General features: G+C 33.0%; 2 protein-coding genes across 2 annotated transcripts; one reads left to right on the top strand and one right to left on the bottom strand.

Moving 5' to 3' along the window:
• Positions 1 to 1,363: 1,363 nt before the first annotated feature.
• On the bottom strand, positions 1,364 to 10,732 carry LOC105337655 (polypeptide N-acetylgalactosaminyltransferase 2). The gene is made up of 14 exons (XM_011442487.4): positions 10,441 to 10,732; positions 8,615 to 8,760; positions 8,195 to 8,296; positions 7,850 to 7,920; positions 7,665 to 7,742; positions 7,025 to 7,146; positions 6,426 to 6,513; positions 5,837 to 5,918; positions 5,191 to 5,294; positions 4,943 to 5,066; positions 4,184 to 4,276; positions 3,707 to 3,920; positions 1,923 to 2,039; positions 1,364 to 1,581 (listed from the first exon to the last, which is right to left on the bottom strand). The coding sequence occupies exons 1-14, from the start codon at positions 10,585 to 10,587 to the stop codon at positions 1,423 to 1,425; spliced, it is 1,647 nt and encodes a 548-aa protein (XP_011440789.3). The 5' UTR covers positions 10,588 to 10,732; the 3' UTR covers positions 1,364 to 1,422.
• A 1,840-nt stretch (positions 10,733 to 12,572) lies between these two features.
• On the top strand, positions 12,573 to 14,734 carry LOC105337654 (uncharacterized). The gene is made up of 4 exons (XM_011442486.4): positions 12,573 to 12,910; positions 13,055 to 13,270; positions 13,788 to 13,994; positions 14,307 to 14,734. Exons 1-4 carry the CDS (start codon positions 12,629 to 12,631, stop codon positions 14,493 to 14,495), a joined length of 894 nt encoding a protein of 297 aa, XP_011440788.3. The 5' UTR covers positions 12,573 to 12,628; the 3' UTR covers positions 14,496 to 14,734.
• The last annotated feature ends 5,676 nt before the right edge of the window (positions 14,735 to 20,410 follow it).

The following is a 20,410-nucleotide window of genomic DNA, read 5'->3' as shown; positions in this document are numbered from 1 at the left end:
ATTTATATTATGCAATTTTCCAAAATCATATATTGATCGAAGTCATGCACCTCAGCATATCTTTACATCAGGAATTTTCAAATTTACACGTACAGAAAATTATACTCCTTTTAAGGAGTATTTCCTCCCATTCTAATTTAGGAATTTCCTCCCATTTTTAATTGAGGAATTACGCATTCTGAAGATGGATTTGTTGATATTCAAAAAAATATATAAATTCACTTTTCAATAAAATGTACTTGTTTCATTACAAAAACATATTTACTTCCTTTGATCCAGCTTCTCTCTTTCTCCCACGTGTTACCATGGCAACATTCCCGCCTAAAGTTTCATTTGTCACGGCCGACCCGTCGAAGTTTCAACGTTGATCAATATGAAATTTCAGTTACAGCGACTGAACGTAAAGAGAATTTATCACATAAGAAATTATAACACAGTGTCACATTAAACATGCACGTCACTTTATAAATATATTCCTTCATAATTAAAATGTCAGAATTGATTTTTAAAATTGATTTCTTGTGTAGATTTACATGATACTGACAAACGTAACTGATCCCCTCGCCAGCTTTTTTTATGAATGTTGATCAAAGAAAGATAACTCTAAAAGCATAAATACTGTTGTTCATGTCTTTATTATCTGGATTTCTCCGTACTTAATCAAAACATACATTAAAAAGGAACCCCTTTCAATTCATCATCTTGTATTGTATGTACAGTAATCAAAATTTGTTAAAGAAAAAAGCTTTAAAGACAACGAAAAATAACAAAACAAATAAGGATAATAATTTTCTCTATTGAAAGTTTTAAAAAAATTTGTTATTTAAGATTATTGTATTTAATTCTGAATGAAATATCAAATTATATCTTAAGCATAACAGATGAAGCAGGTTATATGCTGAATTACTATTTTTCAACGTATTTGATTTTTATTTAACAAAAGATTTGGAATTTTGAAATCTTTTTCAATGATTGGTGAGGTGGAAAGAGTTACAAAAATTCCTGATCTCATAAAAATTATTGCACAGGCAGATGAGTATCTTTTACAAAACTAAAGAAGAAAGACCAATTTGAAAAAAAAATATTCTTTGAAAATTTAGAATCTATTTTTTCACATAAATAAGTCACACAACATCCATACACAAATTGTCTTATCCATACAGAACCACCCCACTCTATCAAATTCCATCCCCCAATCCCCCATCCTCCTGACACCCATGCATGCACACACACACACCCAAGCATCACAATATGCAGTAAAAATGCTCTGCATCAAATGACACCCCCCCCCCCCCCCCCCCGACTCCCACTTTTGACAGGTCATCTTTTGCAGCTTGCAACCTGCAACCCCCCCCCCCCCCCCACCAACTGTATTGACTGATCATATTTTTAACACATTATCAGCCCCCTCCTCTCCTTCCACTATTGACTGGTCACGTCGTCCACCTTTGGCAAGGTCCACCTCTGAGACTGGATGAAATCCTCACACTCCGACAACACCAGACCCATCTCTGCCTTGTGACTGTCAATACACTGCTTGGTCACCTCATGAACAATCAAATCATTCTGTCTGAACCACAGCTAAAACATGGGGAAATGAAAAATTAAAGAAAGATGGAAATGGATACAAATGATTCTTGTGATTGTATAAAGCCTCATTAGAATTTTACAATTTTTTCATTAACATTTAATTTCTAACAGTTGAAATTTGTTTTTTTCTCTGCCATTAAAAAATGCTACATGTAGTTAGTTATGCTAGCTCCACAAAATAATAAGACAGCCTTAAAATATTTTCAAGAAGAAAAATGTACTTATGCTTGATATTGCATCTTTTTTACTATTCATCTTTTATACACATGTACTATCCAGTTCTATAAGTTATTAAGTTAACACAAAAGGTAAGGTATAATGTTAGATTTTACCTGTGAAGTAGCCCCGTTACAATACTGCATTAGGACATAACCATGGGTCTCCTTTAGGTCAGCTGTCAGACACATTCCATGGTTCTTGATCATCCCCTTCTTCTTCCAAGTCCACTCCTACAAATCAGATATTATAAACCTTTCACCATTACAATCATGTACTACCTAGGAACTAGCTGCTCTTTTGCAGGGCATACAGTTAGCCAAGGTTTTAGATGATAGTATATAAATAGTGCCTGTTTGGGAGGGTAACAGTTGAAATTGACACCACAAGAAAACCATTGTCAACAACGCGAAGCGGAGGTTGACAATGGTTTTCGAGGGGTGTCAATTTCAACTGTTATCCTCCCAAACAGGCACTATTTATTTTGTTATACTGAATGTCTTAATTTTTAAGAAAATTTTACTGCTTTTATATAGGAATAACGTGAATTCTACAGCGAACCGTACGCGCTTAATTTTCGCGCATGTAACATTTTTTAATGTTACCCGTTGCTAAGTGCGTTGCTAATGCTGAGGGTAATAGAAAATATTATTAACTGCGTCTTAACCAATCAGATTTCAGTATTTAACATGAAAGTATAACAAATAATTAAATGACATATGTATATGAAACAATTGCTGATATGTAATATTTTCCCAGTTTATTTTACAATATGATTAGTATTATATACTGCAAAAGAGTAGAACCTTAGGAATCGTGATACATTCCTATGTTGTTAGACATTCAAGAGTTATCTCCCATCAGAAAACATTTCACTTGCACATATATATATATAGTAATACAAGTATTTTGTTGAAATACCTGATAAATATATTTTCATAAAAAGCATTATACATGTACATTTTTATTTACATTGCCAACAAAAGTTCATCTTTAACATGAAGATCTTCATGAACATGTAAATCAAGTCTTGTTTGCTTTTAATTTTTAATCACTTGCAGAAGAGTAAAATCTTAAAAATACTTGTATTGTGTCATAATAAGTACACCAGTACAGCAATAAAATTTAATTCCCTAGATCTCAGGCCGCCCCCATCTGATTTAACATTGCGCATTGCATATTTTTATCTGTAAATGAAATTTCTCAAGTGGGCTTGCGATTTCCAGGAAAGATATCCAGAATCAGGACTGCACTTTTACTCAAGTCTGTAAAATGCTTGATGTAAAAAAAGAACATAATTGCAAACATTGCAATGGCCTCTGAATCTAATTACGACATGCTGTGTTCAAGTTACGATTGTGACAGCAATGATTTCAGTTTAGATACGAACAGGAGCATTGCTCAATTTCAGTTGCATATAGAAGGGGAGTTTGTGCAGCTTGTACTACACTTAATGTTTTATTGTGCTTTAACACAGGGCTCTGTCAAACCTCGTAGCTTTGAGGTTTCCTGAAGATGATTTCTTTTACTTATTTAGTTTGAGCTCATAAATCTAAGACCGTCACATTCAATGTAAGGTAACTATCTATGTGCATTAAAACATTGCTTTTTCTGTATTATGATAAGAATTCCGACATGTAAAAATGAAGGAATAAATCCTGCATCCTTTTTTTAAATGAAATAATAGAAAAAATAAAACACCACCTTGCCATCTCTGTTTTTTAAAATAATGGCTTGAAAACCAAGAAATTAATTTTTTATGGCCTAAGAAATGGTAAATTAATGCTATGGCTTATAGTCTTTACCTACAATATCAGCAATGTAATGGTTAATTTTTAGAAAAAATTCCTATCACTGTCAACAACACTCAACAGACAAACAGACAGTGGCCACTTTATACCTGAGAGTTTTTCTCCTCGGAACATTGGCTTAGACTGGCCAGCACAGGAACATGTCCCAGAGCAATGTCCATACACATGTCTGTCCCTTGTCTAATCCGCCCGTAAATAAAGTCATCATCAGACAGAGGCTTTAACTGCGGGAGGACGTTATCAAGGTACCATTTAAACGACTGGCATTTCATCTGACCCCGCATCTTCCTCCTCTCAGCCATACTAAAGATCAACACCAAAGTTTTTTTCAGTTTCACCAAAAATCATTGGCCAATTACACCCTCTAATATGAAATGTTCCATGACAAGGCTGCATCTATTCATAATTTCAGAGGAAGAAAAAACATTGTTGCAAGAGACATAGATGGAAAATAGTTGCTGTATTGACTGAAAATGTATTATTTTCAAAATTTTAGAACTGTCCTTTTTTAATAGATAGTTAAACAATTGGGAGCATGTGTGTCCGACACAAACACCGCCATATACCTGCCATGGGAAGTCATCCGCGCTGCAGGACGGTTGGCATAAAAAAATCGTTTATATCCATCCAGCCATACCTCTGCTATTCTTCGTAAATCTCTGAAAAATAAAAAAAAGAATCCTCGCTCTATTACTGTAAACTTAAGATCCAACGACAAATAGTTTAAAAACATCCATGACTTCTAATCATTTAAATGAAAAAGAGGTTATACTCTTAAAATATTTTTCTATAATACTTCAATACCACTGCAAAAAAGTTCTGTGAATACAATCCTGAGCGACACACAAACAGAACATCAACATGTTCAAAACCATCCCTCTTAAGTTTGCAAATGTCACCATGTCATGTTTGATATATAAATAGCAACTGCAGTTCACAACCCAAGCTCGACATATACTAACTACTTTCAGTTACCTGTAAATCTAATATCGCTAAACATGATTGTGCGGACAACCTTACAGGTACATACAGTAAAACACGGTTATAGCGAACACGCTTATAATGAATTGACGCTTACAGCGAAGTGAATTTCATTCCCCAAGACTCTATTTCATGTTGTAAAGTTGACGGATATAACGAATTACGCTTATAACGAAGTTTAATTGCCCGTCCCTGGGACTTCGTTATAAGCGTGTTTTACTGTATACATATATGGGGGCACCTTTTATACAGCTCAACTTTTTCTCTTCTCTTGTTCCTCCTAATTGAATTTTAAATTATTTTAATTGGTATGGAATATTTTTTCTGTTACATTGATATTCTACCTTATAACAGAGATAGAGTTGCTCTTCTTTGTTGCAGATCTCTTGTTTTTCTTTATGATGCCCACATGACTGCATGAAAGGATTTCAACCGTACCTCCACACATCCAGGATTTCAAAGACAGCTCTGGAATGTTTATCATAGAGATGAAAACTTGTGGTGTTTAAAATACAATTTGAATTATTACAAGTCACCAGTTACTCTGTAGTGTACTTTCAGCAAGAGTTTTACAAACACAGCACCTGATTACCTAGACTTGCTGCACCCCAGTTTTCCAGACCAGGATCAAACTTGCCAAGCCTCTCAAAGTGCTTTCTGTCAACAGCCATGACACTTCCTTCAAAGACTGGTGTTCTTAAAAAATAAAACAAAATTCAATCAATTTTTTCAGATTTTTTTTTAAGAAAAGAGTCAAAACTCTTCATTCAATCAATTTTTCAGAATGTTTTTTTAAGAAAAGAGTCAAAACTCTTCATTTAATCAATTTTTCAGAATGTTTTTTTTAAGAAAAGAGAAAAAACTTTTTCCAACTTTAAATTAAAATTAGTCAATACTGATATATTATTATTCCTATCCTATTCAAATTTCTTTTCTTAGTTTCCTGATTTGCTACTGAAATGTGAATGTTTTTTTACCTTTAACAGTACTTTCAGTACTTTGATTGTACCTTTATTAATTTTGAAAATAAATTCCCTTTCAATTCATAAAAGTTTGGCTTAATATATTCTTTTAAATTCATTTTTTTTTCATCGATCCTTTATTTTATGTTAACTAGTACACAGAATGTTAAAGATGGATTCTGAGGCATAAATAAATTTTGGTGTTGAAAATCTTTCATTTTTGAATCTGTAATAAATGCAAAAGTATAAATGATATACCGGTATTACTCAACTCACACAATAGGTTCAGTTTTCTTGAAGATCATATCTGTTTCAGTTGTCAGCTGTTGCCATTTTACAGATAAACCCCAGTCAAAAACTGATAATAGATGAATAAAAATCAATTTTAAGACTCGATCAATTTCAATACCTGGAATATTCAATGGCTTTTGATGAAGATATATATTTGAAAGGACTGGGATCTAAATCATTTTACAAGTACTGTTTATTGTGTATACTCTCCTCTCTATCTTCCTCCTCTCCCTCTCTCTTTACTTTACAACGAGTAATGATCAACTAAGAAAATATTAGACAATAATTGTCTCAACCAAGCAATACAGTCATGTACTTGTTGACATTCCAACTATATTTTTACCAAATGAGTAATGTGACAATAAGAGAGAGAGAGAGAGCGAGCGAGCGAGAGAGAGAGAAGGGGGAAGGGAGAGAGAGTATACACTGATCTGTATTTATATCAAACTTTAAACAAAAAGGAGGTTGTCATGGCTGTCTATGTAAAACATTTAAGGTTGTTCTCTGCTTGTAAGAAAAGGCCCGAGAAGTTATGCTGAATAAATGATGTAAACTAATACTCTGACTGACTTACCTGCCCTTTGGTTGGTGCTGGTGAACTCATACTTAAATGTCTCCGAGTTAATGTAATCTATGACAGGTCCCACAACAACATTTTTCCTCTGAAGGAAAAGCAAGCTGTAAACTAAAGCCTCAGAAATTCCATTCTCACTAGCCACAGGTTAGTGAGGAGTGGCACGGAACAGAAACCCTTGACTAGTGAAGATGCAGAATTTCAAATCATGACAAAATTAGAAACTGCATTAAATTCTCAACTCTTCAGTTATTTTTAAAGCATAAATATTCCAGGGGAATTCATTTCTATTTTCTAAAAAGTTTGCTTTTGGGTTTTATATGTCATATAAACTTTGAAAAGCTCATCATATAGTGTATCAATTAAAGATACTACAATGTACAACTGTTCCAGCAAATGTACTTAAAATGCAGGGATTTGTAATAAGATAAAAATGAAATTTTTTGAAATTGACCATGTATTCAGTAATTTGCTAAAATCAGAAAATTAATCTCTCAAGGAAATTATTTATTTTACAGTAATCAGATTTATAACTCAATTAAATGTGTAATTAATTGATTGATTGATTGATTGATTACAGAACATGACAAATAGTTTACCACTTGGATTCTCTCCAGTAAAGGCTCCAGCCAGCCATTGTTTACCTCCCCTGCTCCATTCATGAGAACTAACACCTCCCCTGTAGCTTTTTCTGCTCCGATTAAAAAGGAGGCAACTGGACCTATTACCAAAACAAAGTCCATAAAGCAACCAGATTCCTGATCTTCTTGGTTTTATGGGGGGTTTTTTTTGGCATCATTGGTCTAGAGCAATATTTTAATAAGATAAAACAAATTTTTAAGTTGATAAACCACAATTACTCTCCTTATCAAGACTTGATCAAATCATATTCTAATATGATGACTTTCACCGTGGTTCAGCAAAATACATGTATGCATCTGCATGTACCGTAGATTCCTATAAAATTTTTGTGAGGAATATAGGGTTCCGCAAAAAATTGCTAGAATTCTTCCTGGATATAAAAATCATGCTCTTTTTTTTTTAAATTAAATAATATAACGAAAGTTCATAGCCTGGAATTTTATGTTCTATCGATTTGATACAAAACTGCAGAGTAGCAGAAATAAGTATTCGCATATAAAAGAATTCACAATTTTGCAGAAAAGAAATACAAATGTACTGGTATACATCTGCATGTATTGTAGAAAAGAAACAGAAATTTCATAAACAAAGATTTACCATTTCCTTCAGGAATGGTTTTATGGCCTGCGTAAACAGACACTTTAGGAATTGTGGAGAGAGATCTGTGATAAAAATCTGTAAGAAATCAAGCAAGATCATTGTTACCATGGTTACACTCAAACACAGTTTACATTTCAAATGGAAATTTAGCTTGAAGGTCTTTTAAGGTTCTGTAAACATACCAGTGTCTCTTCCACCATCATCAATGATAAGAATTTCCTTCACAAGATTTGGTGACGATTGCCTCAGGATGCTACAAAAGGATTGAAAGAATCTGTCTCAATACATTCAGCAATAAGCTAAACAGTACACATAGCTAGATGATTTTTATCACAACACACACACATTATAACCAACACATGACAAAAAATTTTTTTTGTTATGCCTATTTCCAATTTTCAATTTTTGATTGCTTTTTATTTCCATAAGTCACATTGGACCACTGTTATATACAAGTTATGTAACTCTGCAAAGAGAATATCATTTTTAGTTATAAACGCTGTACCCTGAAGATACCCAGCACACACCTCATCACCATCCTGAGTACAACAGACGGAGCCTCATTCTGGAGAACAATGATAATGGAGGCAGTGGGCAGAGCCTTAGTAGGTCTTAGTGCGTATTTGCAACTGAAAAAGGCAGCAATGCATGAATATCATCTGTGGAACTTAAAAAAAATCAAACAACTTATATTTTATATGTTTGTCCTGTACAGACCAACTCAAAAAAAAGTACCTGACTCCAGAAATTTTAGTTTTCAGTCTGATTACACCATAAATTTTGCAGATCTATTTCACAATTTTTCATTTTGGTGTTAATGTTTAAAAAAAAAAGAAAAGAAGGTACTACTACCAACATTGGATAAAATCAAATACCCTCACAAATTATGGTAGATCCTACATTAATTATAAATTAATTATGAACTGAGATTTCTCTATAAACTAGACCTTTGTGGTCTTTGATCGGCGACTGTTCTGTTCCAAGGTATGTTAAAACTCTTGTTGACATTATAGCCATAGTCCTTGTTTCTTTCCTCTCTGTAATTTTTAAGAAAATTGTCCGGGTTGAAATTCCTTAAGGGAATAGAGTGAACCTGAAAAACAAATTGCTCATTTGTTTAATATAAAGGAATCATGTGTATGTGTCCAGAATATGTCCTGTACACAACTAACAGACCCAACCTAACAGAAAGTAGACCCCTACTAAACCTTGGCTTTACTTTTGGGTCAGCTCAGGGACTATTCGGGTTGCTAGAGCAGACCCAGGGTTAACCCAGAGTAAACCCAACTAAACAAAGAGTAGATCCAGAGTGGACACAGAGAGTAAACCCTGATTAGAAGTAGACCCCTGAAAGCAAACCCTACATGTGTATTTAATTGGAATATACAAGAGGTGGGGCTTACAGGCGGTAACATAGTAAGATAAAAAACTGGTCTGCTTCACACTTCAGTGCTTTTAGTGGACCCAAAAGTAAACCCCGAGTAAAAACCAAAGTAAACCCCAAATGGACCTAAAGTAAACCCCGAGTGAATACAAATTTTTAAAAGGCAGCTAGACCCCACCAAGTAAGCCCTGAAAGTAAACCTGGGGCTTACTCGGGGTCTACTCTGGTGTAAGGTTGGGTCTGGTTAGTACTGTATCAACATATCATCTGATCTGAAAAAGTCAACATATCTATTTTAAAAAATAGAAGAAGATGAAGGTTGAATCATCTGAAGAGAGATTTTCCAGGTTTAATTACTGATACATGCAGCTGCTTACCTAGCGAAAATGATTTTGAACCATAAGTGTTTTTTTAGTGCAATACGCCTTGGACAATTGTTGTTGAGCATTTGAAAATAAATTTGGAAAGGCAATCTAACGTAGGAATATTTTACAAGCAATCGTACTGATCAGATAACTGTCATCCAAAATGGTTGTGTGATGCATAACATTACCAACACATCTTAACAAAAGGCCCTGGGGCCACATTGCTCACCTGAGCAATAGCTTTAGACTATCTAATTTAGAGTTTAAAATACAAAATATTTCGACAGTTTAGTAGAGTATAATTTGATTTTCAAAGATTTTCAAATATTTCTCCAAATTATTCTTAAGTTAAACATTGCACGCAATGTTTTGAGCTCATATGAGCTCCATTACTTCTTTCAGTTCTTGGGAATTAGTCATAAAGCATTTCTTATTCTTTTTCTGGCCATATGATTTTAGTGAATTAAGACTTTTGAAGATGTTTTCTATATATTCCTACATAAAAAATGTGTAGCCCTAGGGATCATGATTTGAGCAAACACAAACTTACACAATACCCGAGGATGCTTCTATCTACACAAAAGACAGCTTTTCTGGCCATATGGTTTTTGAGAGGAAGATTTTTTTAATTATACCAACTTTTCAGTAATAAAAAATTATCTCCTTTTAAGAGGGTGTGGAACTTTATTTGAAGAAACTTGAATCCCCATCACCCCGTCAGTAATACTTTGTGCCAAGTTTAGTTGAACTGTTGAAATTAGTCCAACTGTTTTAGAGAAGAAGATCTAATGTTAAAAGTTTAGAATGAAGACAACGAGAATAAGTCTACAAAAGCCAATGGACAAAATTTAATCAGACAAGTTTACTTCCGTCTTCGGCTCAGGTGAGCTATTAAAAAAAGGAAGTTGAACGATATCTAACATAAAAGCATGAAATGCCAGGGACGTTACACTATACGTCCGTGGATAAGCTTGATTAACACAATCATGCCAATGTCAGAAAATTAAAACCACGAGTACAATACCTCTCCAAAGCGATCGATTTCAGTGATGATGTGTACGCCATTTCGTGCATCAAAAATACTCTGCAAAACGCCATTAAAAATGTAAAATCCACTTATAATTAAGAATGCAATGCAAACAAAGAACAAAAGTCGGCGAACTTTTCGCATTATTTTCCTATTGTCATCATGCTCTGTGGGGCGTCACTCGATTTTTCTGATAAATATGATAACAAGGTTTCCAATTTCACTGTTCGCGGCATTGCGACTTCGCAACGTGTAGATGTTGTCAACATCACACGATTAAACTGGTTCTTATACTTACATTAAAGACTCCAAAGGATATTTCGAAAAATAACGCGGGGGACTAGACAACACGGTAGCAGATTGTTTCGCTACCGTACTGTATAATTTCACTTCGTGTTTTCACATCTCTACGCTTACAGTGGATTTAGACTTAAACAATGATATGTAACATTATCTATATTTTACCCTAAACGAATGTTTTTCAAAATAGGTTGATTCCACGTTCATTATTCTGTAACAAATCACGTTTGTCCAAAAATAACGTCACTGATTTTTTTTTACTTCATTTCATTTTTAACCAGTAACAAGACTCTGTTTTAGTGACTAAGGTAACAAATAAAATGACATAAACGTTTGTTTTCACAACCCAGTTATATATAGTTTTATTTCATCCAGTTACGAAATGGTTACAGCTGTTTTCTCTTAGCTGCTTAGTGACAGAGCGTATTACAGTTGACAGACCTTTTCCTTTTTGGCAGGAGGTCTTATTACAATGGTTATGTACAGATATGTTTTGTTGGGGATATATGGTAACAGTGATGACATTGTCATTTTTTGGATTTAAAGGGGTCTTATTTTATTTGGTTACATATACCTTGGTTATATGACAATGGTTACCATAACCCTTTACCTTGACTACAGTTACTTGTTACATGTAACCCATAGTGTAATAATTATAACGTACATGTTAGTATTATGCTAACTAGTATGCTACATGTATAAGGTGAACTTTTTTTAACAGAAACAATCGCATGTGTCCGAAGCCAAATTCCTACTTATACTTAAACAAATTATATGCATGTACCCTTACCCTAGCTAACCACAACCCTAACCCACAGGTGCTTGTGGACAGGACCGTGCACCCCCCCCCCTTTCCCTTATCCAATTTTTTCCTTTATTTTTTCAAAAATTTATTATCGTTATTAACCCTTCATATATGTCTCAAGTCGAAAAATAACAGAAATATTACGACTCGGTAGCATTTTATATTCACACTCGTTTCGTCTCTTTATAAATATGAAACGAGTGTAAATTCATATACTAGTAATACTGAGTCGTGATATTTCTGTTATTTTTCGACTTGAGATATATATGATGCATCCCTCTTTCAAATAATAAGATCTTATAAATAATAAATAAATAAACAAAAAACTATTATTCATAAAAATAGTGCTTTAAATATATTTTTTTATTAATTTCAAAATGTAAAAATAAATGTGTAACAACCAAAAATGATTATTAATAACTTTTTTCAAATTCTTGGCAATGTCACGATATTTTTGATAGCTAATTAATATAATATCCTCACTTCAGAATTTTTGAGTTTGTGCCGGGTGATTGGATCCGGTTTTAATGACCCGGTTTTTCTTAAAACCTATTATTAATCGCAGAATGATTACTTTCCGTTAATTTATAACTAGTATTTCACGTGTTTTAACGGAATTAAATATGAATTATTAAGTCAAGTTTCTTCTTAGATAAGCCCACAAATCCGTAAAATGTCGACCCGGGTTTGCCTACCCATTTTACCAACTTGGAAATCAAAAATCGTCAATAAATTTCTAAATACGCATTGTTGTGCAACAGGGACGTATTACAGAGAATAAAAATATACCGGTCCGTAACATATCCTGAAAATATCAATGTGATTGGTTAATTATTAACGAATACAATTAAAAATTATCGATCTGCCCCGGCTTTTATTTTGCCCTGGCCCGGGTTTGCCTACCCATTTTACCAAGACTCCTCTTTAGAACTCTACAACTTGTAGTTATCGATTGCGTCATCGGAGTGAATCACCCGAGTACCAAAAGTAGTAGGTACCGAAATATTTTTGGAACACCTCGGCTATTTACATTAACTTTACGTTAGGATTGTTTTAGTGAAAAAGAACGACTCAGCAACCATGCCGTATGTAATGGGAATTGACCACAAATACATCGTGATGGGCTCGCTTGTCTGCACGACAGGAGTTGCCATTTTTTCAACGTATAAATGGTTGCGCGAGAGAAGGAGGCGCAACAAAAGTTCTGTGTACGAGTCGCAAAAACTTCTGAACGAGTACCTGGTTTTCCACTATGGGGCCAAAGAAGAAGTTCTGAAATATGACTTTGGGCCCAAGGACTCCCTTGATTTTCCTAAACGATGTGCAGATATGTGTTTGAAACACACTAAAGGATTCGGAAAGGTTGCGATTCCTATTTACTTCTGATAAATGCAGTTAAAATAATAGTCCTAAGACAAACCTTATGTATCTAAATGCCATGCATATGAAATTAATAATGATGTTTTTTTTCAAGTTTAATGAATGTTTTGCTTGTACATGTTATAGACGAAAACTTTGAATAGAGCACTGGACATAGGGTGTGCAGTTGGAAGGTCTTCGTTTGAGCTGGCTCGTGAATTCCAGGAAGTAATCGGCATTGATTACAGCCAGTCATTTGTGGATGCATGCGAACACATGAGGGACCTTGGAGAGAAAGTCTACTTTATACAAGAGGAAGGGGACCTTGTCACTCCTCTTATTGCCAAAGTGTCAGACGGAATTGTAAGAATTTAGAGCCAGTGTGCTCATAGTAGATTAAGTGAGAGAGATCACAGGCATTTGTTTCTGATGTAACAATTGTTTTCCTCCACATAATATTGCTAAAAACAAAACAAGTTAAACATCTGTGTCTAACTCAAAATTGCATAGAAAATATAGACCTCCAAAATATCACATTACTTTTTACATTCAAAGGAAATGCAGCGGAGAAGAGTTTGTTAAAATTCGCTTGTCTAAACCTTCATTTATTGAAGTATATACATGAAGCATGACTGCTTTTTTTTTTGTCTCGAATCTGCATCAACATTATTTTCTTTTCCATTGTCACTTTGGCTTTCAACTAGAATGTTTAATACATGTCCTAGTCAATTGAGAATTTACACAATTACTGAAACATTTACATGTAACCTTGTGGAAAATGCTTTTTTAAAATTGTGTGTTTAACTCATTTTGAGATTTGTTTGGTTTTCTTTAATGGTGGTGTTGATTAAAAAGTTATGAACTGTTATTTTGCTAATAGGAGAGAGGTAGATGTACTTTTGAGCAAGGAGATGCCTGCGACCTTCGTCATGACCTTGGGTCATTTGGATGTGTTCTGGCCGCCAATTTGATCTGTCGTCTACATGCGCCATACAACTTCCTGCGGCGTTTGTCTGATTTAGTGGCACCAGGAGGAATCCTGATTATTACGTCGCCATATACATGGCTAGAGGAGTTCACAGATAAAGTAAGAGTTGTGTACCATGCTGCAGTTTATGTATTGGTCTGACTGTCTCTATTAAGAAAATAAGGTAGATTCTAAAATATCATTGTTTTTCTGTGAAATTTAAACTTACTATACAGTAAATTCATGCTGCCAACATTCAAACAAACCATCATTTTATGTTTCTGACAAAAAACTGTAAATTTCTGATGATGTATGAGTAAACCAAGTTACCATAAATGAAACCTAACAGTTATTAGACTATTTTTGAAATTGAGCCATAGATTTAAAGTATCTTGAAAAGTTTCCTGCTGAATAATATATTGTTGTTTACAGGAAACTTGGCTCGGAGGATATAAAAAAGATGGCCAGACGGTGACCGGATTCGCCACTCTGAAGAAAGAGCTGGGGCCGAGCTTTTCATTACTGGAGTCCTGCGACATGCCCTTCTTCATCCGGGAAACTGCTCGAAAAAATCAGTGGACCGTGGCTCACTGCACTGTGTGGTCAAGGAAAATGAACTGAGCAGAAATGTTGGATTGATTTTTTTCTAGAGTGCTTGTATGTATGTGATAACATGGGAAAGGGTGGGAAGAAATTTGCTCCAGAATTTACATGTACATGTTATTTGGTGTGTTACCGGTAGTATGTTTAAGAAAATCATTAGTTTTGGAAAACGTTAGCATATTGCATGAAATCTTACATTCCATGTTACACTGAAATTCTTTGTGATGATGTAAGGGAATAAACTATCTAAATACGAATTATCTAAATGCAATACACATTTGATATAGATTTACTAAAAGCATGTGTAAAATATGTGACTGGTGGAGCGCATGTATCTCATTCATTATAGACTGCAAGATTGATAATGCATGTACACAGTATACAAGGCAGATCATTACAAACATAAACTTGCACAGTACAATATCAAAATACATCATTAAATCCAATAACAGGAATATTTTATATGATAATGATAAAAAAACGTTGGCAGATGAGATACATCATAACACACATGATAGTTAATCTAAGCAAAAAGTTGATATGCATAGTAGAGCTAAAGTCTTTATGAGACACATGATAACATCAGGATTTATTTACCCCCACCCCATCCCCAAAGAAAATCATCGTAGTGTTGTTAAAGTTGATGTAGAGTAACAGTTAACAGAGATCATGTTTTAGACATGAAGAGAATGATGAATAATGGGTCAATATAGTAAGAGTACATGTATTTATTTACCTATTCAGCTTCTTTAAGCAACAATTTTATTCTTTCATTTTTTGTATTACATTTAAGACCATATATAATAATTTTTTTAGTGTGGTATTCCTTTTACACTATTCTTCATGTTTTGTGCAATTTCTGTCTCATTAATTTTTTGTTGTTTTTTTTTTTCAAGCTCCTTGAATTAGTGTCTTCTTTTTTTATTACTGGAGAGCAAAGTTTAAGGCTTAAAAAATCCATTTACTTCTATTATATAGCCTTGTATTCATAAGTGATTATATCACAATGTATGATGGTATTGCTTATATGTTTGCATGTGTATATACTCAAGTTATTCTTTACATTTCTTATTGACATGTAGCAGTGTAAACAATCAAAAATTTGAAGCATTGTTAGTATCCTTTTACCCAGTTTATTTTATAAATCGGTTTATTATGTCTTGTTAGAAAAACAAAAAAATTAAAGTATGTGTTATTAAAAAAAAAAGACTGGGGTTTATTTTCTTTATAAAAGTTAGATTTGAGCAAAATTAGTACACATTTTTTGCTCAGGGATATATACTGCATCATCCAAAGAAATTGATAGCTGGTTGATCCGTGTGTGTGTGTTTGTGTTTGTGTGTGTGTTCATTATAGATCTCTCTGTTTATAAGAGCAAGCTGACAATGAAAAACCTTGAGCTCCGTAATACCCCAGCCCAAACTTATTTCTTTCAAATTTTGAGTAAAAGAATAGCCCACCCAAGATCTTATTTTATGCACCGCTTTCACAAAATATGATTTCTACTGTCGAATGGCAAAAGTATGATCTGAAAAATTGAATTGATAAGCAGCGCTGAAATTAAAAAAAAGTTCACTATTGGAAAACACAGTAATTGAAAAGGTGTTATGTGACAAGATGAATTTATTTCATTCATTCGAAATCTACATGAAAGATACGTTGGAAGCGCGTGTCTTTCAGAGACAACCACAGCCTCGATTTGGCCACACCTGACTCAAAGCTGCAGCTGGAATGAAATGTAATATTGCTATTGATCCAGTAAGGTGGCGCTGCCAGGCCTCTGTGATGTCCGGTGCCCGGTCATACATGTATTGACAATGATCGTAGGGTGTCTGTTGTTTTCAACATTTGGTTTTAAAAAATCCCCCATTTATCAAGAAAAATATCATTAGTGTATCATTGCATCAGAAATTCCTTTTCTTACTGACCGTCCTAAAGTCATTTCTATTTTTCTTCAGACGCAGGGCTCCTTGTCCCAACTAATGATCCATTAACATAAATATTTTTTAGTTGTCACATTTTCACTTGATATTATTCCTTTATCTTATTTCTAATGTTATAATGATAATTCCTTGCGTGGATTCAAATTTTTTGAATTAATACAAATAATAGAAAATTAGTGAAAATATGCCTCGCCTCCTCTTCCCCCGGAAAATATAAATATACCTCCCCCCCCCTCCTTTCTGGAGAAAAAGTGATGGATCCGCTCATGAATCTTATCTAATTCCCGTCAACAGAATATGCTAATTAAATAAATGACTCATAGGTTTGGAAAATCATTATCCAGATATTGAAATGACCACCCACTCGATGCAACCTACTCGTAGAATTCCCAATGATTTTGAACAACAGGATGTAATTTTAAATTAGAGCTAAAGGTCTTATCAAGTCATTGACACCGCTATAAAAATTCACATGACGACCTAAATGTATTTAAATATATATTGTTTTCCGAACTAGTCTATATAAACTAAGTTCCCTCACACTAAGAAGAACTACATGCATCTAGTCGTATGTACTAAATGCTAACGTAAATTAATTTTAAAAAAATCATAATTATAATAACAGAAAGTTTGGAATTTTATGTGTATCACCTTCAAGATGAAATTGTTTGAAGTAAAAACAAGTGTACATGTATAAATATAAAAAATCAAATAAGATTACCATTTTGATGCTGTAATCAGACTCCAAATCTTTCATTACAAAAATTATTAGAATCAAGATGCCTATGCACAAAGCAAAGGGTTAACTACTTAGTAATTAGATTTTAACTCTCAGTCTATAAAAATGAGTTGTTGTAAAAACAACATATATTATTTCATTACAAAACAAACTTTAAAATTAAAGTTGCTGAAATGACGTCTTTTTAAAGGTTATATCTCAAAAACAGAGAACATTATTCGGTATCAAGCATGCAGCTAGTGTAAAAAAAAAATTAATCTAAGCAGTAGACTATAATACTTTAAAATAACTATAATAATAATAACTATTAATAACTATCTACTAATAATAAATAAAATAAAACACAAAATTTGTTAGTTAATTTCATGCAAATATTGCCATGATAAAAAAATAGATCGTTTTTTATCATCTTTCATTTTTTCTTATATTAATCCACTTGTTGAAGTAGAATTTTAAGTTAGAACTTAAGATAGCATTAAGAAAAAATAAAACACAGAAAGCTTATATATGAAGGAAAAGAAAAGGAGAAAAATGTACCTATATGCGCTCGTGTATTTAAATGGCTTTCAAATGTGGGGCGGAGCTAAATGAATGTAAACAGTGTAGCCCTACCATAAATAATAATTTATATCTCCCATGTTATTGTTTTTTCTTGACGAGAACGGGATTCTAATTAAAGAGCACGTGTAGGAAGATTAAGTACGTGCAAAATAAAGAGAAATTCTGAAATTTATCATTATTTTTTGGCCGTTTTATGGGGGCCGTATTTCACACCTACTCCGTATATGTAAATATATTGCGTCGTGCCCAGATTTAATTACATCCTGTTCCACAAAATAAATTTAAGGTTTTTCATCGTCAATTCTTTAAATTGTAAAACAACCATCACACAGGAGCCAAAGAGAAAACAAACATGCTTATTGAAACCATTTCTCGTCATTTAAAATTGTACGAACTTTTGCATCTATTTTGATTTTCTACCGTATTTTACACCATTTGTACAACAATTTCATTTTTATAAAACTTCTTTGTTATTATGCTTAGCTCTTTAAAGTGTGCATTGGGTGAATAGGAGTGTACTAACTTACAATGACCTTTAATGTTTCTATTGTTTGGTGCTATTTTCATATATGCCCAGGACGAGTAATATAATTAATATAATTTCCTAAATAAAATAACAGAAAGTTGGGAATTGTATATCTATCACCTTCATAATGAAATTATTTGAAGTAAAAATAAGTGTATAAATATAAAAAAAAAAAAATCATATAAAATTTGATTTGGTGATTACATCATTTTGATGCTATATTCAGACTCTAAATCTTTCATTACAAAAATAATTAAAATCAAGTTGCATATGCACATAGATTATGATTCTTAGTCTATATAAATGAGTTTTGTTGAAGTAAAAACAACATATGTTATTCTTTAAAAATTACAGTTGCTGGATTGACGTCTTTTTAAAAGTATACGTTAAAGTACATATATAAATAAACCCACACATTTGTTTAAAAACACATTGTGTGTAAATCGTATACATGTAAGCCATATTTGTATTCAATGAAATTTACCTCGAACATCATCCCATCTTGGGGAAAATCCTTTGGAAAATTTCTTGACTCACGGCTTCGTAAAATTTTTTATGTTGCATGTATTCTGATATCGACTTGTCAATATTTTATGGAGCCATTTAAACTCAAAGTCAATGATGATTTTAAAATTTCTCAAGACATTATTGATTTGCAAGGCTTTTTATACATCAAACGCAGGTCATACCAAGGGTATTTTATGAAGAAAATAAAGTCGACAATTATAAATTGATTGACAATTTTACATTTAGGACTCAATATAAATTTTGTTTATTATTCTAAATTTGTAATTCAGTTTTACATTAATAAAGAATAATAACAATGATTAATCATCGTCTCATTTGTTACATCCTGTTTCTCATTCACGTAGGAAAGAGAGAGAGAGAGAGAGAGAGAGAGAGAGAGAGAGAGAGAGAGAGAGCCATGTTTAATCATCAATCTATTTTAATACACACATTAGAATTATTTATTTATTTTTTTGTTGAAGGTGAATCGACAAAAACTTGGAACTTTAATTAGTTTATGTTATATCTCAAATTTAAAAGCAGAGAACAATAGTCAGTATCAAGCATGCAGCAAGTGGGTTTTTTCCCTAACTAGTCGACTATAATACTTTAAAAAAAACTTTATAATAGAACACAAAATTTATTTAATGTAAGTTGATTCCATGCAAACATTGCCATAATAAAAAAAGGGATCGTTTAATATCATTTTTTTTTTTAAATTTTTTTTATATCAATCCCTTGTTGTAGTAGAATCTTAAGTTAGAATTTGATATAGCGTTAAGAAAAATAAACACAGAAAGCTTATATATGAAGGAAAAGAAAAAGAGAAAAATGTACCTAAATGCGCTCGTGTATTTGAATGGCTTTCAAATGTGGGGCGGAGCTAAATGAATGTAAACAGTGTAGCCCTACCATGAATAATGACCAATTTGTATATCCCCCGTGATTGGTTTTTTCTTGACGAGAACGGGATTCTAATTAAAGAGTACATATAGGAGGATTAAGGACGTGCAAAATAAAAGGGGAAATTCTGATTTTTTTTTTATTTTTTGGCCGTTTTATGGGGGCTATATTTCACACCTACTCCGTATATGTAAATATTTTGCGTCGTGGCCAGAGTTAATTATATCCTGTTCCACATAACAAATTTATGGTTTTTCATCGTTTATTTTTTAAAATTGGAAAGCAACCATTACACAGGAGCTTAAAAGAAAACAAACATGCTTATTGAAACCATTTCTCGTCAGTTAACATTGTACGAACTTTTGCATCTATTTTGATTTTCTAGCGTATCTTTACACCATTTGTATTACAACTTCATTGTTATTATATTTATGTTTAGCTATTTAATGTGCGCATAGGGTGAATAGAAATGTACTACAGCTAACGTACAATAAACTTCAATGTTTCTATAGTTTGGGGTTAAATTTCATATGTGCCAAGAACAAGTTTACCCTTCATGACACAGAAAAAAAATGATAGTCATTAAATATTCCTTTAATTTTATTTGACGATTACATTTCTTCGAAAATCGCCAATTCTTTCATTTAAGAATTTACCGACGCTAATGTGTGGCCAAAATATCTCTGAAACTTTGAACTAAAAACTTGTCAATGTATTTGAGTATATATTGTTTTCCGAACTAGTCTATATAAAC

Source organism: Magallana gigas, chromosome 6 (assembly GCF_963853765.1).
Source record: "Magallana gigas chromosome 6, xbMagGiga1.1, whole genome shotgun sequence".
In the NCBI taxonomy this organism is placed as follows: Eukaryota; Metazoa; Mollusca; class Bivalvia; order Ostreida; family Ostreidae; genus Magallana; species Magallana gigas.
This window is presented reverse-complemented; position numbering and strand designations above follow the sequence as displayed.